Here is a 26,555-nt window from a genome sequence, read left to right on the forward strand (position 1 = left end):
CCCTGGAGGTCAGGGCCCCTGGGCACGTGCCCTTCATGCCCGGTCGGTAATTCGGCCATGATTACTACAAGTTTAGATATCTAGATAGACTAACTTACCAATCTAAAAAAAATTAGCTGACATGGGCTAATTGACCGATTTACACAACAAGAGGAATGATGCACAACCAAGGTTTGATTGGTCAGTTCGGGGTAATGGAGTGTTGTTTAGTCAGTTCGGGGTAATGGAGTGTTGTTTAGTCAGTTCGGGGTAATGGAGTGTTGTTTAGCCAGTTCGGGGTAATGGAGTGTTGTTTAGCCAGTTCGGGAGTAAAGGACATGGCAGCTGTGAGAGCAACATGATGATGAGATGTGTGAATACCAAAAATGCAATAGGATTGTGTACATGTCTTCTGCCCTGCGGCTGCCTCTAAACAAAACAACATGTGTGTGTATGCAGGCACGTGCACAGCACAGGAGGCTGCTGAGGGAATGACGGCTCATTATAATGGCTGGAACGGAGAAAATGGAATGGCATCAAACACATGGAAATAATTTCTTTGATGTAATTGTTACTATTCCACTTATTCCACTCCAGCCATTACCACGAGCCCGTCCTCCTCAATTAAGGTGCCAACAACCTCCTGTGGTGCACAGACAGAGCCCTAGGGGTGTTGGAGCACCTGCCCTTTGTCGTCCTTTGACAAAAGTGCCCTTTTGATTAGTGTCGTCTCTTCTAACTTCCAATGCAACACATTGTCCATCAAATTAGATAGTTTCTCATGAACTCATCAATCTTGAGGAAAGTCCCCTCCGTCGCCCTTTTGCCACTGTGAGTGCGTCAGTGCCCTGCTGCAATCCTCCTACTGGCATTATCTACCTACCGGTGCCGGGCGGGGAATTAGAAATGAATACTGCCAGTAGTGGGTTACTTTGGAGTTGCTAGCATGTGTTGTTTCACGGTCAGGGACATGGAAGGGGACATCTGCAGTTTGACTGTTTGTCAGTAGCAGAACAAATTGAAATCAGGTAAACAATAGTTAGCTTGTTTTGACAACAAAACCATGCTAACTAGCTGATTCATAACCTACATTCTAGATGATCAGCTGATATAGCCCACCCCAGTAGTGGTTCTTTTAACTAACTCCCTGTCATATGTGGTTCTAGCTTTAATGCTCTACAATGTGTGATGAATGAGTGTTATTGCAGAGAATTAAGGCCTATGTAAAATAAATGGATACATTAGAATTTGGCTACAGGAGCAGTAGAAAACAATGAATGGATTTAAGTTCTATTTATTATTATTTTGGGGGGGTTATGTGTGTGTGTGTGTGTGTGTGTGTGTGTGTGTGTGTGTGTGTGTGTGTGTGTGTGTGTGTGTGTGTGTGTGTGTGTGTGTGTGTGTGTGTGTGTGTGTGTGTGTGTGTGTCACGTCTTACTCCCTGCAGCCTGGTTTAAACTAACTGTTTATCTCTTCTGCTCTGCCTGTGGCCACTCAGCCGGCCTCTCAGCCGACATTAACTCACAGCAGCCCTGACCTGAGCTGACACACACACACACACACACACACACACACACACACACACACACACACACACACACACACACACACACACACACACACACACACACACACACACACACACACACACACACACACACACACCAACTGGAAACCACGGCCACAGAGACACAGTCTCACTTCTTCAGGGGACAGACAGGTAACATAGTGCATTATTAAAAACAGTCTCAGGGATGAAGTTCGGAACGTTGTAGTTGATGGTGTCATCTTCCTTCCTGTCCCTCCAGTTAGAGTGCTTATCCATCTGGTTCCGCTAACATCAGTTCCTTCCAGAGTGGTCCCAGACAGAGGGGGATGGTATTAAATGTAACACAAAGACGATCCAAGGCTCAATCCACAGCACAGGGAAAGACACAATTGGCAAATTAAATCTCTTCACACATCAAACGACACACCTCACATAAACACCTCACATAAATAGAACCCCCAGCCACCAGTCTGTCTTTCCCTTACACCTGTGGTCCAATCAGGTGGGCTCGCTCCACTCTGGGACCCCTCCCCTGATCTGTGTGTGTAGGGTGTGGTATTGGGTAGGAGACAGGGAGGTGGGGTAGCAGTGGTACTCTCTGAGGGGTGGGCTGGTGTGTTGGGGTGTCTGGGGTGGTCTGGAGTTCTGGGTCTGGTAGGGGCACTGAGAGAGAGAGTCCTCCAGAGGAGGAGAGCCTTGGTGGGCTACTGAGCTCAGCTGAGAGCCCCGGGGACTGGAGGAGTAGGGCTGGTGGGGGAAGGTCATGTAGGGGTCAGTAGGGGTCATGGGGGTCATAGCAGGAGTCAAAGGGCAGCTGTAGGACCAGGATGTACAGCTGAGGTCATCCAGTCTGGGCTCAGATCCAGCAAACATACACGCCTGCCGCTGCCCCGCCTCTGACCTGTAGAGGGAGTCAGAGAGACCAGGGGGATGGGGATGGACAGCGAGAGGAAGAGGGGGAGGAGGGTAAGCAGATGGGTGATAGTAAGACTCAACATCGCTGGGAGAACTGTTGATGTAGGACTTCCTGTACTGGTGATGCTCTGTTGTAGGACAGGTATCATCTGCTGTAGAGAGAGAGAGGGAGAGAGAGAGAGAGAGAGAGAGCGAGAGAGAGAGAGAGAGAGAGAGAGGGTGTAAGATTGTGGAATACACTATGAAAGGAACAGCCCAGCAAGCACATTTGGTTCCTTGGAAGTTGTGGGAACGTACATTCTTGGTTCTGGTAACGAAGTCATAAAGTTTCCTGGCCGACGAAATGTAACGTTTTTTTAAACGTTCTGAGAACGGAAGTGAAATTTTCTGCTGCTCTGGGAAAGTACATTTTTAGGTTGCAGGAAGGTTTGAGAGTGTTTTACTGTGGTTACCTGAAAATGTTCCTGGGAGGTTTTATTAACATTCTGAGAACGGAAATGATAGGTTATTTAGAGGTTTTTGAATAACTTCCTGAAAACATTCACTGAATGTTTCAATAACAATGATAGCTTGCATTAATGGTTTTGAACTCAAAGCACAGATAGGACACATGGAGATTCATTTGCTTTGGCGAACACATGTATTTTTTATTGGGGCACGGCATCAGTGAGGTTCAAACCTATGATCTCCTGTTCTTTAACCATGGAATTAGTCCACTGCGCCACCAGGATGTAGCAAGCATGCCATGTTTTTGGAACTCATACAAAGCTGTTCAATTTAGCCCATTCAAACAGACCCTATTTCAAAGGAAACAAGCACTCATTAAGATCAGGTGTGGCCAATAAGTGGGCGTGACCACACACCTGAACACACTTAACAAGATGCTGAGACGGAATGTAAATGTTTTCTTCATGTTCTGAGAACATGACTTTAAATAGAACCATGAGGAAACCTGTAGTAAACATTATGCTGAAGTAGTGAAATTCCCAAAGGAGAACGTTGTTTCTTAACGTTCTCTGAACTATTTGAGACCAATCCCAATGTAAAAGCAGTTGGAGAACGTTCCTAGAACATTACCAAAAATGTAATTAAATGTAACCATGCTTGAACCTTTAGGAAATGTTCTGTTAAAGTAATGAAATACCAAGAAAATAAAGTTACTTTGTCAAGATCCTTCAATGTGCTGAGAATATTCCAAAGTTAAGCAACTGTCCTGCACCACTCCTAGAACGTTGTGGGAAGGTTATATGCAAATTAACAACAGGACAACCAAGCTCCCATTAAGCTCTAAGAAACATATGGTTTTCAGAAAGCTATGTGCTAACTGGGTGGTCTTCCACTAGCAACGACAATCATAGAAACAAAACATGCCAGACTCAAAGAGACATAAAAAACGAATCCAGTGTCTAGAGCAGGGGTGTCAAACTCATTTTACCATGGGGGCCGCATTCCATCTTCAACAAGGTCTGGAGGTCCGCAATGAAAATTGGTTATATTTCCTTGTCGTCAAAATGTGCTAAACATTTTCCTCTATCCATCGTTATTGGAATTTTTGATGCTCCCTGATCTGTCTTGCTTTCATTTAGGTTATTATTCAACAAGTTCTCAGTCTCACATCAGAATGAGACATTCATCCATGTTTGTCATTCAAATTTTTTGAGTTTGTTACAAAGTCAAATTTCGAAGTGTTTAAGGTTAAGTTTAGGCATTAACTCTGGATTTTTAGGGTTAGGGTGGAGTTTAAGCATTAACTCCAGATGGTTGAGGTAAAGGTTAAGGTTTGGGATACACTTAAAACCAAAATATTCAAAACAACTTTCTATCGCTGGACTTAAACTTACAGATGCTTACGCCCATTCGCTATCCCCATCCACAACAGCCTAGAAAACCAAACCTACTCGAAGGTAACAGCGCTCACTGTTGCCCCTAGTGGCCGGCTTCCACATCATCTCCCGACGTCCTCAGACATGGATGGACGTTGAATACAGACTTGTATAAAGGGTGATCTGGCTGGATTATTAGCAATCTGGACACAGTCAGGTGACATGATAATTTCTACACAGTTTTGATTTGGTTTTAGACATTTGAAAGTATATTGGAAAAAACAAAAAAACGAATCTAAAATCTAAAAATAAATACTCAAACCACCCGTGGGCCGGATGTTTGACACCCCTGTTCTAGGGTGACAGTAGGCATACAAATGCAGCGTTGCGTACCTTTCCTCTTGTTGCAGTGGTACACCTGCATGTGTTTGTGTGGGTCTGGTTGGGGGAGGGTGTAGGGGGTTGGAGGGGGGGTGAGGAGATCCTGGGTGGTGCTGCTCACCCCATTCTCACAGGTATAGGGGTGTGAACCCAACCCCCTCGGTCCCCCCCCAAACGGACTCACACTAGGACACACCCTCTGACACTCCTTACTGAGAGAGAGAGAGAGAGAGAGAGAGAGAGAGAGAGAGAGAGAGAGAGAGAGAGAGAGAGAGAGAGAGAGAGAGAGAGAGAGAGAGAGAGAGAGAGAGAGAGAGAGAGAGAGAGAGAGAGAGAGAGAGAGAGAGAGAGAGAGAGAGAGAGAGAGAGAGAGAGAGAGAGAGAGAGTACAAGCACAGTAATTAGACAGGTCTCCAGTCACTGCAGATATATGAGTATATTTTAGGCCAAACCGTCTAATTAAGGTGAAAATATTGTCTGAGCTGCTTGCCAAGACATTACACAAGAATTTAGTTCAGCCTGTTCTTAAATGTACTGTATATTTCCATACTTGTGTCTACCCCTTCAGAATCAAACCACAGTATTTCTTTATTTTTGCACTCTCCCTCCCAGTTTCATCATTCTTGTTCTATTATAGACTTGCATTTTATGAAGTATTTACCTGCTGTACAGCAAATATTCACTCTGCAAAAAATACATATTTCATTATCTCTACTTGCTTTTCCTCCACTCTTTCTCCCTCTCGCTCTTTTTCACATCTACACTGGCCTCAGCTACCTCAGTGTTATGTAGGGGACAGTGGGCTGTCTCTCTACCTCTCATCCTACCGTCACACACACACACACACACACACACACACACACACACACACACACACACACACACACACACACACACACACACACACACACACACACACACACACACACACACACTCTGCTGAGAGATAATATGCTTCTCTAAAAATAAACTCTCAGCCACATGCCACTTCAGATACTCTCCTGTTTCCCTCTTCTCTCACTCTAACACCACAGTCCATCCCCTTTCTTATTTCCTCCTTCCTTTCTCCTCACATAGAGCAGTACAGTGACTAATACAATACCTTTCCAGTCCTCCCTTCTCATCCTCTCTCCTCCTCTCCTCCTTCTCCTAATCTACAGTCTCTCTCTGAGAGGACATAGAACTCTAAACCCCTTAAACTGCTGACACAAAACAGACTGTCCCTTTCAAACGTCTGAGGCTCTGTACTCCAGTACCTTGGATTTGAAATTATACAATGACTCTGAGGTTAAAGTGTAGACTGTCAGCCTGAATTTGAGGGTATTTTCATTCATATCGGGTGAACTGTTTAGAAATTATAGCACTTTTTGTACATAGTTCCCCCAATTTAGGGGACCAAAAGTATTGGGAAAAATTCACTTATATGTGCATTAAAGTAGTCAAAAGTTTAGTATTTGGTCCCATATTCCTAGCACGCAATGATTACATCAAGCTCATGACTACAAACTGTAGATGCATTTGGATGCATTTGCTGATTGTTTTGGTTGTGTTTCAGATTATTTTGTTAGCAATAGAAATGAATGGTGAACAATGTATTGTGTCATTTTGGAGTCACTTTATTGTAAATAAGAATAGAACATGTTCATGTAGATGATACCATGATTACAGATAGTGCTGAATTAATCGTAAATAATGATAAGTAGGAAAGTTACAGATGCACATGCAGTACCAGTCAAAGGTTTGGACACACCTACTCATTCAAGGGTTTTTCTTTATTTTTTACTATTTTCTACATTGTAGAAAAAAACACTTTTTTGGTTACTACATGATTCCATATGTGTTATTTCATGGTTTTGATGTCTTCACTATTATTCTGCAATATATAAAATAGTAAAAATATAGAAAAACCCTTGAATGAGTGGGTGTATCCAAACTTTTGACCGGTACTGTATATCATACCCCCCCTCGAAAATGCTAACCTTCCCTGTTATTGTAATGGTGAGAGGTTAGCATGTCTTGGGAGTATGATACTTGTGCGTCTGTAACTTTCTCACGCATCATTATTTAATTTTCAGTTAGGACTATCCGTAATCATGGTCGCATCCACAATATGGGACCACCCAACTAAATACTAAACTTTTGACTACTTTATTAATACACATACAAGTTAGCTTGTCCCCTAAACTGGGGGAATATGTACAGAAAGTGCTGTAATTTCTAAAGGGTTCACCCAATATGAATGAAAAAACACTCAAATGAAAACTGTCAGTCTGCACTTTAACATCGTAGTCATTGTATTATTTTTTTAAATGTGTCACTGTCCCAATACTTTTGGAGCTCACTGTATATGCTCCAATGTGATCTGGCCCGCACCAACCCCAGCAGGACAGCTCTGGGGTCCTTCCACCCCACATCTCACGTTTCCTGGTCTTCCACACTGCCATTTTTGCCTGCCCCAACAAGTAGTTTACTAGTCAGTCCCTTCGCCTGTTGGCTACGCTACAGTGGCTTCGGAAGGTATTCAGACCGCTTGACTTTTTCCACATTTTGTTACGTTACAGCCTTATTCTAAAATGGATTAAATTGTTTTCTCCCCTCATCAATCTACACACAATAGCCCACAATGACAAAGCAAAAACTGGTTTTTAGAAGTGTATATCATATTTACATAACTATTCAGACCCTTTACTGAGTAATTCAAGCACCTATGGCACCAATTACAGCCTCGAGTCTTCTTGGGTATGACGCTACAAGCTTGGCACACCTGTATTTGGGGAGTTTCTCCCATTCTTCTCTGCAGATCCTCTCAAGCTCTGTCAGGATGGGTGGGGAGTGTTGCTGCAGGTCTTTCCAGAGGTCTCTCCAGAGATGTTCGATCGGGTTCAAGTCCGGGCTCTGGCTGGGCCACTCAAGGACATTCAGAGATTTATCCCGAAGCCACTCCTGCTTTGTTTTGGCTGTGTGCTTAGGGTCGTTGTCCTGTTGAACCTTCGCCCCAGTCTGAGGTCCTGAGCACTCTGCAGCAGGTTTTCATCAAGGATCTCTCTGTGCTTTGCTCCGTTCATCTTTGCCTCAATCCTGACTAGTCTCTGAGTCCCTGCCGCTGAAAAACAACCCCACAGCATGATGCTGCCACCACCATGCTTCCCCGTGGGATTGTGCCAGGTTTCCTTCAGACGTGATGCTTGGCATTCAGGCCAAAGAGTACAATATTCATTTCATCAGACCAGAGAATCTTGTTTCTCGTGATCTGAGAGTCTTTAGGTGCCTTTTAGCAAACTCCAAGCGAGCTGTCATGTGACTTTTACTGAGGAGTGGCTTCGGTCTGGCCACTCTACCATAAAGGCCTGATTGGTGGAGTGCTGCAGAGATGGTTGTCCTTCTGGAAGGTTCTCCCAACTCCACAGAGGAACTCTAGAGCTCTGTCAGAGTGACCATCAGGTTCTTGGTCACCTCCCTGACCAAGGCCCTTCTCCCCCGATTGCTCAGTTTGGCCGGGCGGCCAGCTCTAGGAAGAGTCTTGGTGGTTACAAACATCTTCCATTTAAGGATGATGGAGGCCACTGTGTTCTTGGGGACCTTCAATGCTGCACACATTTTTTGGTGCCCTTCCCCAGATTTGTGCCTCGACACAATCCTGTCTCGGAGCTCTACAGACAATTCCTTTGACCTCATGGCTTGGTTTTTTCTCTGGCATGCACTGTCAACTGTGGGACCTTTATATAGACAGGTGTGTGCCTTTCCAAATCATGTCCAATCAATTGAATTTACTACAAGTGGACTACAATCAAGTTGTAGAAACATCTCAAGGATAATCAATGGAAACTGGATGCACCTGAGCTTAATTTCGAGTCTCATAGCAGAGGGTCTGAATACTTATGTAAATAAGGTATTTCATTTAGATTAATAAAAAAAAAATCAAATATTTCTAAAAACCTGTTTTCGCTTTTTCATTTTGGGGGTATTGTATGTAGATTGCTGAGGATTAAAAAAAAAAAATTACTTTCTGAAGGCAATGTATACCCAGGCCTGGCCAACGTATAGTACAGGTCCAGAGTCAGCCCAAACCCTAGGCCTGTACACCACCCACCCAGGACAGAAAACACCCCTACCAGTCTGGAACAAGAAAATAACAGATGCTCAACTGTCTCCTCTTCCCCACAGAATCCTCTACTGTAGATCACTAGAGAGAGAGAGAGAGAGAGAGAGAGAGAGAGAGAGAGAGAGAGAGAGAGAGAGAGAGAGAGAGAGAGAGAGAGAGAGGCTGTACTCACCCCTGTATCTTAGCCATGCGGTGCAGCTCCATGTCATCACTGCCTCTGAAGCCCTTAGCGAACGGGTTGTTCTCTATCTTCAGCTGGGTGATCTGACAGGGAAACAACATACTTCCTTAGATCACTTAACACCCAGCCCAGTCCTGTGTTATACTGTATCCTACTGATCCATAAGGAATGTTGGATCTGGACCTGAACAGGGGTGGATTTGGGGACTCTGGATAGCAACATGAACATTTCACAGAACCACATTCTTAGAAAGAAACGGTGCTATATAGAACCTAAAAGGGTTATTTGACTATCCCCATAGGACAACCCTTTGAATAATATTTTTTGGTTCCTTTAACTTCTACTTGCACACAATCCCGGATCCGGGAGCACCCCATCAGTAAAAAAGCTGACTAGCATAGCCTAGCATAGCGTCACAAGTAAATACTAGCATCTAAATATCATTAAATCACAAGTCCAAGACACCAGATGAAAGATACACATCTTGTGAATCCAGCCATCATTTCTGATTTTTAAAATGTTTTACAGGGAAGACACAATATGTAAATCTATTAGCTAACCACGATAGCAAAAGACACAACTTTTTTTTCTCCACCATTTTTTTCCTGCATAGGTAGCTATCACAATTTCGACCAAATAAAGATATAAATAGCCACTAACCAAGAAACAACTTCATCAGATGACAGTCTGATAACATATTTATTGTATAGCATATGTTTTGTTAGAAAAATGTGCATATTTCAGGTATAAATCATAGTTTACCATTGCAGCCACCATCACAACTCTCACCAAAGCAACTAGAATAACTACAGAGACCAACGTGAATTACCTAAATACTCATCATAAAACATTTCTGAAAAATACACAGCGTACAGCAAATGAAAGACAAAGATCTTGTGAATCCAGCCAATATTTCAGATTTTTTAAGTGTTTTACAGTGAAAACACAATATAGCATTATATTAGCTTACTACAATAGCCAACCACACAACAGCATTGATTCAGGCCAACAATAGCGATAACGAATAAACCAGCAAAAGATATTAATTTTTTCACTAACCTTCTCAAACTTCTTCAGATGACAGTCCTATAACATCATATTACACAATATATATAGAGTTTGTTCGAAAATGTGCATATTTAGCGGCACAAATCGTGGTTATACAATGAGAATAGTAGCCAAGCTGCCAACAATATGTCGGGAGAAATCTTGGGAGAGGCACCTAATCTAATCAGTAACTAATCCTAAACTTGACTAAAAAATACAGGTTGGACAGCAAATGAAAGATACATTAGTTCTTAATGCAATCGCTGTGTTAGATTTTTAAAATTAACGTTACTACGACATACAGCGTGCGTTAAAGCGAGACCGCACCGAAATTAATGGCGGAATATGAGTTTTACATTTTTCAACAGAACAACGAATTAACATCATAAATAGTTCTTACTTTTTGATGAGCTCCCATCAGAATCTTGGGCAAGTTGTCCTTTTTCCAAAAGAATCGTTGCTCGGTTGTAGATTGTCGCCTTCAACTTTGGAATTAGCAGTAAACATTAGCCATGTGGCCAAGACGTGTCCAACTCCCTAGAACGCAGCACAAATAAATACCCGAAAATCGCAATATACTGATATAAACTGATATAACTCGGTTTAAAATAACAACATTATGATGTCTTTAACACCTATATCGAATAAAATCAGAGCCGGATATATCTAAGGCCTATAACGGTAGCTTTCCAGAACGCCATCCTGAGGTCTGTCTTGCGTCATGGCGAAGGGAAAAAAGAGAGTACACCACGTTGCCAGCCCATTTATAAGGCCTCAGATCTGCCTAGCAACTCCATTTCAATTCTCACTATTCGCTGACATCCAGGGGAAGGCGTATGCAGTGCATCTCAACCAATAGAAGACATGCAAATTAATAAACCGACCTCAGAACAGCCTGCAGATTTCAGCATTCTCACATCCTCATAGGAAAATTGCTCCAACTCGAGTTCTGTTTTACTCACAGATATAATTCAAACGGTTTTAGAAACTAGAGAGTGTTTTCTATCCAATAGTAATAATAATATGTATATTGTACGAGCAAGAATTGAGTACGAGGCAGTTTAATTTGGGAACGAAATTATTACAAAGTGCAAACAGCACCCCCTATTGAGAAAAGGATAAGGACCCTTTTGGGTTCAATGTAGAACCCTTTCCACGGAGGGTTCTACATGGAACCCAAAAGGGTTCTATCTGGAACCCAAAAGAGATCTACCTGGAACCCAAACATGGAACCCATGTTCTGACAGAATACATTTTTTAACCAGCAGAAGATCCCAGTGTAAACTGCTTCCCTAAACAGTCGCCAGGTTTAAATACATCAAGCCAAATATACTGGTTCTTGGAACATTTGGAGTGAAAAATATTTATTTTCACTGTCAACGTCACAATGGGGTTGGTTTGTGTTTTTCTTGTTAAGCACGGGATGTATTTATCACAATACACGTGGGCTTTTACTATGGAGCTATAATCAATGCCAACAGAAGTGTAATTTGAATCAAAGAAAGTTGAATTTCTGTTCAGAAATGTTATTTGAATTCAATAGTTTAAAATGTTGTATTGCAAAAATATAATTATTGAACGCATACATTGAATTTGTATTGCATGTCTTTGTGTGTGTGCCTGCATGACAGAGAGAGAGAACTTCTGTGAGTGTAATGTTTACTGTCCATTTTTATTGTTTATTTCCCTTTTGTATATTATCTACTTCACTTGCTTTGGCAACGTTAACATACAGTTGAAGTCGGAAGTTTACATACACCTTAAGTGTAGTTTACATACACATTTAAACTCAGTTTTTCATAATTCCTGACATTTAATTCTAGGTCAGTTAGGATCACTACTTTATTTTAAGAATGTGAAATGTCAGAATAATAGTAGAGAGTATGTGTAACGGCTTTCGTTGGTGGAAGGAGAGGAGGACCAAAATGCAGCGTGGTACGTATCCATAATATACTTTTAATGAGAATGAATACAAAATATAAAAAGAACAAGAGAAACAAAATGAAAACCGAAACAGTCCCGAATGGTGAAAACACTAAAACGGAAAACAACTACCCACAACCCATAGTGGGAAAACAGGCTACCTAAGTATGATTCTCAATCAGAGACAACGATCGACACCTGCCTCTGATTGAGAACCATACTAGGCCAAACACATAGAAATATAACGACTAGAACAAAACATAGAAAAACAACATAGAATGCCCACCCCAACTCACGCCCTGACCAAACTAAAATAAAGACATAAAAAAGGAACTAAGGTCAGAACGTGACAGAATGATTTATTTCAGCTTTTATTTCTTTCATCACATTCCCAGTGGGTCAGAAGTTTACATACACTTAATTAGTATTTGGTAGCATTGCCTTTACATTGTTTAACTTGGGTCAAACGTTTCGGGTAGCCTTCCACAAGCTTCCCACAATAAGTTGGGTGAATTTTGGCCCATTCCTCCTGACAGAGCTGTTCTAACTGAGTCAGGTTTGTAGGCCTCTTTCTCACACAACCTTTTTCAGTTCTGCCCACAAATGTTCTATAGGATTGAGGTCAGGGCTTTGTGATGGCCACTCCAATACCTTGACTTTGTTGTCCTTGAGCCATTTTGCCACAACTTTGGAAGTATGCTTGAGGTTATTGTCCATTTGGAAGACCCATTTGTGACCAAACTTTAACTTCCTGACTGATGTCTTGAGATGTTGCTTCAATATCTCCACATAATTTTCCTCCCTCATGATGCCATCTATTTTGTGAAGTGCACCAGTCCCTCCTGCAGCAAAGCACCCCCACAACATGATGCTGCCACCCCCGTGCTTCACGGTTGGGATGGTGTTCTTCGGCTTGCAAGACTCACCCTTTTTCCTCCAAACATGACGATGGTCATTATGGCCAAACAGTTCTATTTTTGTTTCATCAGACCAGAGGACATTTCTCCAAATAGTACGATCTTTGTCCCCATGTGCAGTTACAAACCATAGTCTGGCTTTTTTTATGGCGGTTTTTAGAGCAGTGGCTTCTTCCTTGCTGAGTGGCCTTTCAGGTTATGTCGATATAGGACTCGTTTTACTGTGGATATAGATACTTTTGTACCTGTTTCCTCCAGCATCTTCACAAGGTCCTTTGCTGTTGTTCTGGGATAGATTTGCACTTTTCGCACCAAAATACGTTCATCTCTAGGAGACAGAATGCATCTCCTTCCTGAGCGGTATGACGCTGCGTGGTCCCGTGGTGTTTATACTTGCGTACTATTGTTTGTACAGATGAACGTTGTACCTTCAGGCATTTGGCTGATTTCTTTTGATTTTCCCATGATGTCAAGCAAAGAGGCACTGAGTTTGAAGGTAGGCCTTGAAATACATCCACAGGTACACCTCCAATTGACTCAAATTATGTCAATTAGCCTATCAGAAGCTTCTAAAGCCATGACACCATTTTCTGGAATTTTCTAAGCTGTTTAAAGGCACAGTCAACTTAGTGTATGTAAACTTCTGAGCCACTGGAATTGTGATACAGTGAATTCCAACCTAAGTGTATGTAAACTTCCGACTTCAACTGTATGTTTCCCATGCCAATAAAGCCCCTTGAATTGAATTGAGAGAGAGAGAGAGAGGGAGAGAGAGAGAGAGAGAGAGAGAGAGAGAGAGAGAGAGAGAGAGAGAGAGAGAGAGAGAGAGAGAGAGAGAGAGAGAGAGAGAGAGAGAGAGAGAGAGAGAGAGAGAGAGAGAGAGAGAGAGAGTGTGAAGAGTGAAGAACTATGTGTGTGAGAGGGCTTGCTCTCTGGTGCTGGAACCATAACAGACATGATCAAAGGAAAGGAACAGGTCAGAACTGCCCTGTGAAGTGTACACACTGTTATCAAACTTGACATGTTGAATTGAGAACAGTGACCCCGGGGAATAATGCACTGATTCACATGGAAAAAAAGATACACCCATAAGACAACTCTGGCCTGCTTTAGTTGCAACTCATTTAAATAATCTGCACAACAGGACCTGGATAATTCAATTGTATCTATGACAAAATAATCCAGAAATATCTGACCAAATAAGATGAACAAAAATGTGACTTTGTTAACTAAATAATAATGACTTTGTGTTTTCAGTGTTTCAGTACCTTGTGGTTCTGGTATGATGTCACAGCGATGAATGAGGTCTCTGAGAACATGTGCGTGCAGAAGGCTGTGTTCTTGGAACCAAACCCATTGTGTTCATCTGCTTTGACGATGTGGAGGCGGGGTTGGTATTTATGCATTGAGTTTAATATAATCTGCAATACAGCAAAAACAGAGACATACAGTAAACAGTAAAACACTGAATGCTGTAGCGCCATCCCACTTGTAGAATGATATTCAATAGGGCCACAAAATTGCCCTTCTGTCTACTCTGGACCCATGCTAAATTGTTAATTTCCAGATGTGTCTCTTTTTGTACCAATTTACTGGGTGTATCTTTGTTGTGGTCCCTCTCTAGCGTGTGTGTGTGTGTGTGTGTGTGTGTGTGTGTGTGTGTGTGTGTGTGTGTGTGTGTGTGTATGTGTATGTGTGCGTGTGCGTGTGCGTGTGCGTGTGCGTGTGTGTGTGTGTGTGTGTGTGTGTTCGTTGAGAGACCTAATCCTAATTGATGTGATAGTCCCACCAGGCATGGGTACGAGGCATGAGCTAATGGCCCTGAACATCATTAACATCATTATTGTGGTTACCGCTGTTTTATCAGCAGCGCTATCCATCCTCACACACACACACACACACACACACACACACACACACACACACACACACACACACACACACACACACACACACACACACACACACACACACACACACACACACACACACACACACAGGTAGAGAGAAGTAAAGGACTGACGTGTCCAAAGGGGTCCAGGTGGTTGTTAGTGAGTTTGAGTTTCTGGAAGGAGACAAGCTGGCGTGTCCAGTGGCTCCCAGTGGCTGGAGAGTCAGGGTGGACGTACAACCTCCCTGGCATGGCCGGCTCTGCCTTCCCCGAAACAGACCTGACACACACACACACACACACACACACACACACACACACACACACACACACACACACACACACACACACACACACACACACACACACACACACACACACACACACACACACACACTGAATTCACACGTCGACAACTCAACCAAATATCAATTACAATTGGACGCTGATGTGCATGTCAGATGGACCTGCTTTGACCCAGCCCTGCCCTGCCCTTTTCTGCCGCCACGCCACTCGTACTGTATGTCTCTCTCTCTCTCTCTCTCTCTCTCTCTCTCTCTCTCTCTCTCTCACACACTCTCACACACACACACACACACACACACACACACACACACACACACACACACACACACACACACACACACCAGACACACACACACACAGTCTGACCCGGCCATGCTCTATACTGTCACACTGGCACAGGAGACACACAGATCTGACGTGCCTCTGGCTGTATCTATTATTATCTATTCTTATTATTAGACCAACATCCTCCTCACATTTAAACTGCTTTCAACATGAAGAGAGACACAGCTGGCCCCCATCAGTGACATCAGGATATGTTAATACCAATCCAGGTGTTAATCGGAGCGATGGATGACGTACAGGCAAATCACAACCATGTGAGCATGAAAGATGTTTCCAAAAATGATCATCCTTGTAGGACAATAAACTAATCTGATCTATTTCAAACAGGCAAAATGTTCTGGTTCACATTAAATACAATAGACTATGACGTGTGTGCGTGTTGTTGTCGGTGTGTATGACTTCTTAAGTTGGAATCTGTCCGAGAAGAATGCCTCCAACTGGCCACAACTGGACCGAGCTGGAAAACATGTTCACTGAAGTTATTTCACGTCTGTCAAATGGGACAGGGAAATGACAGAGCACCACGGATATTTACAAACAAAGAACCTCCCTTAGAGGGAGATCTACCCACGCACAACAGCGTTCACATTAGACATTAACATAGGTCCTTGTCCTAAACATGACTGAAAATGGGCCATCTGCCTCCCATTGGGCCAGTGGGATCAGCTGAATGAAGCGTCTTTTAGGGTGCCACAGGGCATCATCACGTGACCAGGGAGAGGATGACAGCCTCACGCAGCACAAGTGGGTTTAGATCTCCCCTGCAGCCTCATGCTGGTGTGGACCTCAGAGAGACCCGGTCTTTAATCTGCCCGCCACATGAACCCATGGTACTGAGACTGAACCGGTGGTCAGGGACAGGGGGAGTGGCGCGCGGCCAGCAGGCAAACACAGGGAAATAGGCCACAGGGCACGGGGTAGGACTAGAACATCACTGCAGCATTTTAGTAGGGCACTGTGTTATATATTTCTCTCTCTATGATGTTAAAATACAGCATATAGCATTTTATCATGGGCGGCAGGTAGCCTAGCAGTTAAGAATGATGGGCCAGTAAGCGAAAGATTGCTGATTTGAATCCCAGAGCTGACTAGGTGAAAAATCTGTTGAGCACGGCACTTAATCCTAATTGCTCCTGTAAATCGTTCTGGATCAGAGTTTCTGCTAAATGACTCAAATGTAAATGTAAATGTTATCAGCATAGTGTTATTGGGATGAAATCTCTAATAGGAGAGATAGATATAGCTTTGCTCCTGGTTTTCTGATACTTTGAAGCTTGAAACTTGACTATGGGTTATTGGGTGTGTTGAGTCAGTTATAGGCTACTAAACCCATTTCAAGTATTTATTCCATCAGCTTATGAGATAAACATTAGTCTACATTTAACACAAACAATACACATCAAGTAGGCTATTTAAATATGCAAAGATGTGATATGAAGCTTGCCATTTATTATCAGCGAACTTGTAGCGGTGGTCATCTGCTGGCACGATATCCATGAGGAGAATATACTTGCTTTTAGGGTTGAGGCCCGTCACCTTCACCTTGTAGCAGGGGAACATCCGCCTGGTGAGACAGGAAAACCACCGACCGTAAGGAACATAGCAAAAAAATGCAATATCCGTAGGCCTATCACTGAGGCATAACAACCATCGCTGCGGTTGTGAGCAAAAACCGAAACAAAACATACTTGTGATAATTATAGGCTAAATAAAAATGTTAGGCTACAAACATTAATCACAAAAATGTGACTAAATATTTGAAGGTTTAACAGGTCTATAGGCCTAGTAGATTCGTTTTTATATTTTCCTAAATGCTCCTTGGTAATTACCATATAGCCTAAACCAAAGTAAAAAGAGAGAAACGATATGTTTGTAAGTTTATAGGGACACGATTTTCATTCTCAATCTCACCTAATACAAAAATACATTCAGAAAATAATAGGCTACTTTTACTTTTTCAAAGCATTCAGCACTGATGTTTGAAGATAAAAATGAAGAGATTAAGACAGGCAATTTTACCTTCCCGCCTTAGTGATGATCATCTCCGTTCCAACCTCGTGGAATTTATCCCACAGTTCCCGCTCTTGCATGTATACTTTTATTCCATCCATTCCCTGAGAACAGAGAGAACAGAGGAGATAATAAATATATTAAACATTTAAACCAAAGACCCACTCCCTCCGCCATGAATGTCCTACCAATAGGTCTACACAAACTTGTTATTTGAACATTGTAAAAACAATAAATAAATAAATAAAATAAAAATATGTTGGCCTGTAATGCCTGCCCATTTACATTGTATTTCATCTTAATGAGACTAGGTCGTATTATTGGAACAGGTTTACTTTACATTAATAACAATAACTAGTGTAAGACTATGTATTACATACATAGGCCTACACTGTTAAACAGGCTACTGAAGGTTTCACATTTATCCGTCAACAACGATATTTTAACGGAGTTTGACAAAGATTTGACCAGAGAGAAGCAGTCAGTCAGTGTTGCTCTGGGCATGTTCTTGGTAACCAACCGACAGTTTAGAAACCAAATCTAGGTCATATTCAGCTCCTGCATTCCTAAAACGGACTGTTTGTTTCTGCTTTGACATGACATGGACTCCTACCTAGCTGACTTTAGTTATTATATTGGGGGAATAAGCTAATCGTTTAAATTAGTGGCCTAGGCCTATATTATTCTGTGAAAAAACAGGTATCTCTAATAGGCTAAAACACCGTAGATTATTAGCCTAATAATTACATTATTTTTGGAATTTTTCCATATCACTTAAGGAGAAAAAAATCATGCAATTTCGGTGCATGCAAAAATCGTCATCACCCACAATTTAAAAATAAATGGAAGTGCATCGTTTTTATGTTTAGAACAATTAAACACACGCGCACACACGCGGTTAGTTACCTGCTGTGTGCACGTTGTCTGCGGTGAAGGTGGCGAGCTCAGGGAGCGAGTATGATTCTCCGGTTTGTTCTCTTTCGGTGAGTCCTTGTCGGTGTCCACGTGCTCTTGGATGGCGTTAGCCATGACACTACCTGACACGGAAGGACACACGGACGGGATAGACGCAACACACACACACTATTATCTGATATTATATTATCAGTCAATACTTTACTATTAGCCAATTAGACCTACTACAGAGACCATCATTCCATATTCCATTAAGCTAATAGCCAAAGGAGATAGGCCTATATGGACGCTGTATTTTCAGAATCATCGGCCTAGGCCTATACTGTACACTGTGTGTAGAAAACAATAAGAACACCCCCCCAATCACCACCACACTTTTTGCCCTCAGAACAGCCTCAATTCATCAGGGCATGGACTCTACAAGTGTAGAGTGTCGAAAGCGTTCCACAGGGATGCGGGCCCATGTTGACTCCAATGCTTCCCATAGTTGTGCCAAGTTGGCTGGATGTTCTTTGGGTGGTGGACCGTTCTTGATACACACGCGAAACTGTTGGGCGTGAAAAACCCAGCAGCGTTGCAGTTCTTGATACAAACGAGTAGCACCTACCATACCCCATTCAAAGGCACTTAAATCTTTTGTCTTGCCCATTCACCCTCTGAATGACACGCACACACAATCCATTTCTCAATTGGCTTAAATATCCTTCTTTAACCTGTCTCCTCCCCTTCATCTACACTGAAGTGGACTTAACAAGTGACATCAATAAGGGAAAACAGCTTTCACCTATTCAGTGTCTATGTCACGGAAAGAGACGGTGTTCTTACATTTACATTTAAGTCATTTAGCAGACGCTCTTATCCAGAGCGTCTTACAAATTGGAAAGTTCATACATATTCATCCTGGTCCCCCCGTGGGGAATGAACCCACAACCCTGGCGTTGCAAGCGCCATGCTCTACCAACTGAGCCACACGGGACCAACATTCTTAATGTTTTGTACACTCAGTGTATATCCGGATTCAATTATATGCTTAGTTTATCATCCAAATGAAAAGCGTTCACTAAAGCGTGCATTATAGGCTACATTGAAACGTTGCAAAATAAAGCAAATATGATCTCCACTAATATATTAACATGTTGACTGTAGAGCTGATAATATTGACTTGAATTCAATGTGCAGCTCAGTCTCATTTCACAGAAAATATGCCAAAATAATAATGCAATTCAAACTAAAAATATACTACCAAATAATCTGTTTTATGCATTTTGAAACACGTAAAGAAACATGCTCATGCACAAATGGTCTAGATAATCAAATGAAACAAATTAAGAAATTAAATATCAGTAGGCTAAGACTTTGTGACAAACTATTATTAGGCTATATTGAAAATAATTTGATGATTATGTCACATGGTGGGCATATTAACAACGTAATAATAACAACAATAATAATATCAACAATAACAACAACAATAATAATCATCACCATCATCATCATAATCATAATCTAATAACAGTCTAATAATGAATAATGTAGTTTATGCATACATGAATTTAGGCCTATAAATAATGTATCAATAATAACCTAAGAATAACACTATTTTAGGCTACTAGAAATCAAATATGTTATTAGTAAGCTATACAATGATATGATGCTATAAACTGTAAAAGATCAGGGCACACTGGTAAAAAAACCCATTGTTTTCAATATATTATTGACTATAACATTTCTAGTGACGCTAAAGGCTCTTTCAATCTGCAAAACTGAAGCGTTACATATACGCGATAGAAATGTAAAGGTCATTTCCGATGGAGCCGAAATATGCAGCGTTTACCGTGAATCAGGAACATTGACTTCAAATTTCAATCATGCTGTAAAACTGAATTTACGCGATGAGACTGAATAGAGCCCAAAATCTGAACAGTGTTTCTAGATGACCGATGAGAGGTCCAGTTTGACTTATTGTAGGTAAAATCCCAGACTGCACATGAATATCTCTCACTGAACAGCATCCGAGTTGAAATATATATGCTATGTGTGGTAGCCTACTTATTTTTCTGTGTATTTTTGTACTGTCAAATAATGTGGCCAAATCAGCTACTTCTATTTAAAGTAGCCTATTTGATAGTATTTTCAAATAACATCCTATAAATAGCCGAAACTATTTACAAATACTTGTTTTCAAAAACACATGATTTCAAATACCCATAGGACCAAACTGGGTTCAAATGCATATAGTATTTAAATATTTGTGTTTAAAATTTAACTTTGTGTATTTGAGTATTTTCACATGCCAATATTTTCCAAGTGTATTTGCAAATAGGCCTACATTCCAACATTAAACTACTTTTATTTTCAAAATAAAAAATATCCAAATACTTAGCCTACTTCGAAATGACTTTGAAGTAATGGAAATCCCTACGTTAAATAGTATTTGAACGCAGGTCTGCACTATACATCAACTCTGGACAGGAACGTCATGGAGTCCGCGTCTAAAGCCAAGCTGCTGAGACTAAACAACACATTCATACTCAAACACTTCTCAAACACTCCCTACTCTTTGGGTGTAGGCCGCCTACCTTATGCGCTGTTCTGTTTCGTCCCTGGAGAACACAGTTCAACGGTCATCCTGGTGTGTGTGTGTGTGTGTGTGTTAAATCAGTGTCCCGAGTCGCTGTGTTACCTATATCCGAAATTCAACGGTCATCCTGGTGTGTGTGTGTGTGTTAAATCAGTGTCCCGAGTCGCTGTGTTACCTATATCCGAAATTCAACGGTCATCCTGGTGTGTGTGTGTGTTAAATCAGTGTCCCGAGTCGCTGTGTTACCTATATCCGAAATTCAACGGTCATCCTGGTGTGTGTGTGTGTTAAATCAGTGTCCCGAGTCGCTGTGTTACCTATATCCGAAATTCAACGGTCATCCTGGCGTGTGTGTGTGTGTGTGTGTGTGTGTGTGTGTGTGTGTGTGTGTGTGTGTGTGTGTGTTAAATCCGTGTCCAGAGTCGCTGTGTTACCTATATCCGAAATTCCCACAGGCCCACACTCATGCACTTAAGTAACCGAATTAATTAGAACACTCTGTGAGCAGACCTCCGTCAGTAACGCAATATACCGTGGATATCATACTGGACGAAGGTTATATACGTCTTAGTATTTTAAAACTGGATTGTAGCCTATGTCTGGACAAACTTTCCTACACTGTCTGACTCTGACTGTTGTCGCAGCCAGCCTGGTCGACCCTTAAGAGACCCCCGTGTTCCCGCCTTCCCTCCTCCTCTCTCTCTCTCTCCGTGCAGGGGAGCTCTCAGTTTGTCCCTCAAATCAGCAATGATAAGCTTCAAGGAAATCCCTTCGTTTTTCAGCCCCACCCCCATCATACCCCCCCATAGCCTATACTCCTCCAATTCTCTCTGACAACCGCAAGTGTTCCCATATTTAGGATGCCCTAAATATCAGGAGTCAAATCGATCAAAGTAGGCCTATCACAATTATCAATTTATCAGTCACTGAAAGATTGGATCATAAGATGTCTCTCTCTCTCGCTCGCTCTCGCTCGCTCGCTCGCTCTCTCTCTCTCTCTCTCTCTCTCTCTCTCTCTCTCTCTCTCTCTCTCTCTCTCTCTCTCTCTCTCTCTCTCTCTCTCTCTCTCTCTCTCTCTCTCTCTCTCTCTCTCTCTCTCTCTCTCTCTCTCTCTCTCTCTCTCTCTCTCTCTCTCTCTCTCTCTCTCTCTCTCTCTCTCTCTCTCTCTCTCTCTCTCTCACACACACACACACACACACACACACAGACAGACAGACAGACAGACAGACAGACAGACAGACAGACAGACAGACAGACAGACAGACAGACAGACAGACAGACAGACAGACAGACAGACAGACACACACACACACACACATACATACATACATACATACACACAACACAATGAGAGAGAGATAGAAAACATGTGTAAATGGGGGGGTCGTCGTTTTATGAGGATTTGGTTTGGTTTAATAGCATGAAAGTAGACTACCTAATCCCTATTGAAGAGAGGAGCAACAATAAATAAATACACGAATGCATTCTCAGAATATAAATAGCTAGGCTAGCCTAGACATGTATATTATCTCATAGGCTACCATCCCCCAAAGCAATTTGGTGCAGTGAGCGCGAATATGCCTGGATTACTGACAATCGAGATAATCAACCGGTTGCGCGCATTACCGTGCAGCTCTAGACCAGAGTCAACCGGAGTTGAAAGTTGAAGGGGTCAGCGCGAGGTAAACTGGCGTTCGTTTGGACTCGGCTCTCTCCGGTTGGCGAAATGAATTTGACTCTGATTTCCATGAAATAATCCATCCGCAATCACACACACTGAAATAGTCTGTCAGGGCTACATTGCAGATGTAGTCTATTATAATAGCCAAATTGTGTTAAATTATAGACCTGCGCATTATGCGTTGGTGTAAGAAGTTGTCTTTGTGTAGGCCTAAATAATTATAGCATATAGGCTATTTTATATACTTTTCTCACATTTTCTTGGCTTCGACTCATAGGCTACCGATAATGACGCCATATCCTTGTTCTTCAAAACGGTCATTTTTGACGGTAATAAACTCATTATTACAAGTTTCCCACCAGAATTTGGGCTGTTATATATGCAGTGTCCCGCGCGCCCTAACGCGCAAGTTTCCCTTCAACCTAACAATTATTTTCTCAAGTGATAGCCTAGCAGATCATTTAATAATAGTCCTATATTAATAGTCTTATATTATATGCTTTCATAAATATATGCTAAGTAGGATAGATCTCTATTTTTATAACAAATAAAAAGACAAACGGCTATAGCCTGTAGGCCATGCACCTCTCCAAAACAGACCAGGTTATTTCAGCAATTGTTGTGTCTTACCGTGTTCAGATGTCAGTTCAGCGCTGGGACATTTATAGTCTATTGACTCTATTCGGTCTGTAGACTACTAGTCTGTCAACAGTCCTCGACGGTCTCATATGAAGCAGTCCATACGTCTGTGCGTTGGGGCATTCATATAGATAATGTGCTGTCATGGAGTGGCATTAGGATTGTGGCTGTTGTGGAGTAGAGATGGTGTGTGTTGAGTTGGGGGGATGCTCTGATAACGGTTTCCGTCGCCACGTACACCACACACGTAACCGCGCTCACGGTCGACTGACCCCCCGTCGACTGACCCCCCGCGGACCCGCACGGTTTGGTTACACTGTTAATGATCAGAGATGGGCCTATATAGTAAACATTAGGCCTAGTCTACTGCTACCAATCTGTGGTATTATAAGCATTTCAACTGCCAGAGAAATGGATGGAAATGACCGATGGACACATATCAACCTGCTATTGATAACTAGGCGATGTGAGGGTGTTTTGCGAATATCAGACAACGACTGTTTTTAAACTTCATGTGCAGCGGAACGCTCTCCTCTCTCTCCTTGCGCCCTCTGACCTGTAGGTGTTCTCTTTCCTCATATGGGAGAGAGAGAGAGACAGCGAGTGAGCGAGAGAGTTAGACCCCTCAATGTCTCAAATCCTAATCCTGCGATAAGAAACAGCAGCCTTAGTTGGTAAGTGTGAGATATAAAACACATTTTTCAAGAAATATTTTATACAAATGTGTAGAAGATTTAGAATTATGTTAAACAATCGTTTCGAGATAATTGGCCTACACTCGCAGTATATTTATTGAATAGACCTATTTAATTTTTAACTGTCAAGTGATTCTTTGGCTGCATAAGTGAACATGTAGGCCTATAATTCACATAATTCAGATTAAATAAAGTCTGATGCTTTGTCACTCAATACGGCTAATGTCAAGGAAAATAGTTCGGTCAATTCAAGCTCAAGACCGACTGTTTTAGTTGATTGCTATAATTGTATGTGTCATCTCCTTTTGAATGAACAGGAACGAAAACACTACGCTACATTCATTACGAACAGCAACTGTTCATGAGAAAATGTGTTTGGTTAGATGGTTTGACTGGCGCGTCTGCCGAGGCCTAAAGGGCCTAAAGGACGCGCATTTCCAATTCACCTTTTTAATCATTCATATTTCATCTAACAACTGTTAGGCATAATACGAAAACCGTTATTCTTTATAACTTCAATATTACAAATATGTCAGATTGTTATAAACGAATGTAGGGGCCTATCACTAAATTCAAATAGTTAGCCTATTAAACTAGGAATTTTAATCAGGTCCGGGGGTCAAGTGCGGTATATAATAAGGCAATTGGTTAATTTAAACAATCTTAAACTGACTGGCAGGGAGTAAAACATCCCATAATCAAGTCAAACCTTTAAAATTGAGAAATGTATAGCATATTAATTATAATGTCACATTTTTGAACAACTTTTATATAGACCTGTCTTTTTCCGCCATCTTTGAGTTTTCTAATACTCATTGAGTGTTGTTTCATAACATTTTGTCGTCTCGAGCAATATCTGAAAGACCATGATTTTAAAGAGATGTTAGTTATGCCTAATGCATTCATAATTGCAGATAATATAGGCTACCCTACATTTCGTCTCTGTCTGTAGCAGTCTAAAGCAGACTAACCAGTTTTAGGCTACATTATTTGAAAAAAGGCCAATTAATCAATCAACGATTTATTGACTTGTTTTCACAAAGATTCATCACAAATCGAAGTTGATTGTTTGCTGGGAAAAACTCGACAAACGCTCAACACTTGAACTTTTCATATTTGAAAATGTTTCATAGCATTACGAGTTATATTAAATATTCTCAGTTGGAATTGAAGGGGCAATCAGCAATTGCTACATCCATTTTTGGACTTATAAATTAATTAAATGTGCCCATTGATTCTTGGAGAATATAATTTATAAATGCATCATGAGTTTAGTTCATTTGTCCTACCCCATCAGACCCCAAATATACGCTTGTTGTCTTCAATGGTGGTAAACAAAGTAAATGTAAACAAACACTATGGCGAGCTTGAAGTTCCTAAATGTCCACATCACTAAGGAATTATCATGTTCCACACACAGCAACACAGTCATGAAGAGGGCACAACAACGCCACTTCCTTCTCAGGAGGCTGAAAAGATTTGGCATGTGCCCTAAAATCCTCAAAAAGTTCTACAGCTGCATCATTGAGAGCATCTTGACTGGTATGGCAACTGCTTGACATCCGACCGCAAGGCGCTACAGAGGGTAGTGCGTACGGCCCAGTACATCACTGGGGCCGACCTCTCTGCCATCCAGGACCTCTATAACAGACAGTGTCAGAAAAATGCCCTAAATATTTTCAAAGACTCCAACCACCCAAGTCATAGACTCTTCTCTCTGTTACCACACAGCAAGCGGTACCAATGCACCAAGTCTGGAACCAAAAGGCTTCTGAACAGCTTCTACCCCCAAGCTACAATACTACACTAACAATTTTGACTCATCACATACTGGACGCTGCTGCTACTGTTCATGATTTATCCTTTTGCCTAGTCACATTATACCTACCTATAGATACATACAGTTGAAGTCGAAAGTTTACATTCTCTTTTTATATTTTTTGAACCTTTATTTAACTAGGCAAGTCAGTTAAGGACAAATTCTTATTTACAATGACGGCCTACCGGGGAACAGTGGGTTAACTGCCTTGTTCACGGGCAGAACAACATATTTTTACCTTGTCAGCTCGGGGATTCGATCTGGAAACCTTTCGGTTACTGGCCCAATGCTCTAACCACTAGGCTACCTGCCGCCCCAGGCGGGTCCAAATACATTTAAACTCAGTTTTCCCCAATTCCTGACATTTAATCCTCGTAAAAATTCCCTGTCTTAGGTCAGTTAGGATCACCACTTTATTTTAAGAATGTGAAATGTCAGAATAATAGAGAATGATTTATTTCAGTTTATATTTATATCACATTCCCAGTGGGTCAGAAGTTTACATACACTCAATTAGTATTTGGTAGCATTGCCTTTACATTGTTTAACTTGGGTCAAACGTTTTGGGTAGCCTTCCACAAGCTTCCCACAATAAGTTGGGTGAATTTTGGCCCATTCCTCCTGACAGAGCTGGTGTAACTGAGTCAGGTTTGTAGCTCGCACACACTTTTTCAGTTCTGCTCACAAATTTTCTATAGGATTGAGGTCAAGGCTTTGTGATGGCCACTCCAATACCTTGACTTTGTTGTCCTTAAGCCATTTTGCCACAACTTTGGAAGTATGTTTGGGGTCATTGTCCATTTGGAAGACCAATTAGCAACCAAGCTTTAACTTCTTGTCTTGAGATGTCTCTTCA

General features: G+C 41.8%; 1 protein-coding gene across 1 annotated transcript; it reads right to left on the reverse strand.

The window, feature by feature from the left end:
- Positions 1-2,026: 2,026 nt before the first annotated feature.
- LOC120062895 (T-box transcription factor TBX5-like) lies at positions 2,027-17,473 on the reverse strand. Its single transcript, XM_039012962.1, has 7 exons — positions 17,379-17,473; positions 16,804-16,923; positions 14,841-14,988; positions 14,086-14,238; positions 8,922-9,013; positions 4,660-4,859; positions 2,027-2,595 (listed from the first exon to the last, which is right to left on the reverse strand). The coding sequence occupies exons 1-7, from the start codon at positions 17,468-17,470 to the stop codon at positions 2,027-2,029; spliced, it is 1,374 nt and encodes a 457-aa protein (XP_038868890.1). The 5' UTR covers positions 17,471-17,473.
- Positions 17,474-26,555: the final 9,082 nt, after the last annotated feature.

Source organism: Salvelinus namaycush, chromosome 18 (genome assembly GCF_016432855.1).
Source record: "Salvelinus namaycush isolate Seneca chromosome 18, SaNama_1.0, whole genome shotgun sequence".
Taxonomy (NCBI): domain Eukaryota; kingdom Metazoa; phylum Chordata; class Actinopteri; order Salmoniformes; family Salmonidae; genus Salvelinus; species Salvelinus namaycush.

Coding starts and splice junctions, on each gene's coding strand:
- LOC120062895 (XM_039012962.1), bottom strand. CDS start 17,470: ATGGATGGAATAAAAGTATACATGCAAGAGCGGGAACTGTGGGATAAA. Junction 4,860..8,921: donor CGCATGGCTAAGATACAGGG/GTGAGTACAGCC, acceptor TCTCTCTCTCAG/TAAGGAGTGTCAGAGGGTGT. Junction 2,596..4,659: donor CCACTGCAACAAGAGGAAAG/GTACGCAACGCT, acceptor CTCTCTCTACAG/CAGATGATACCTGTCCTACA.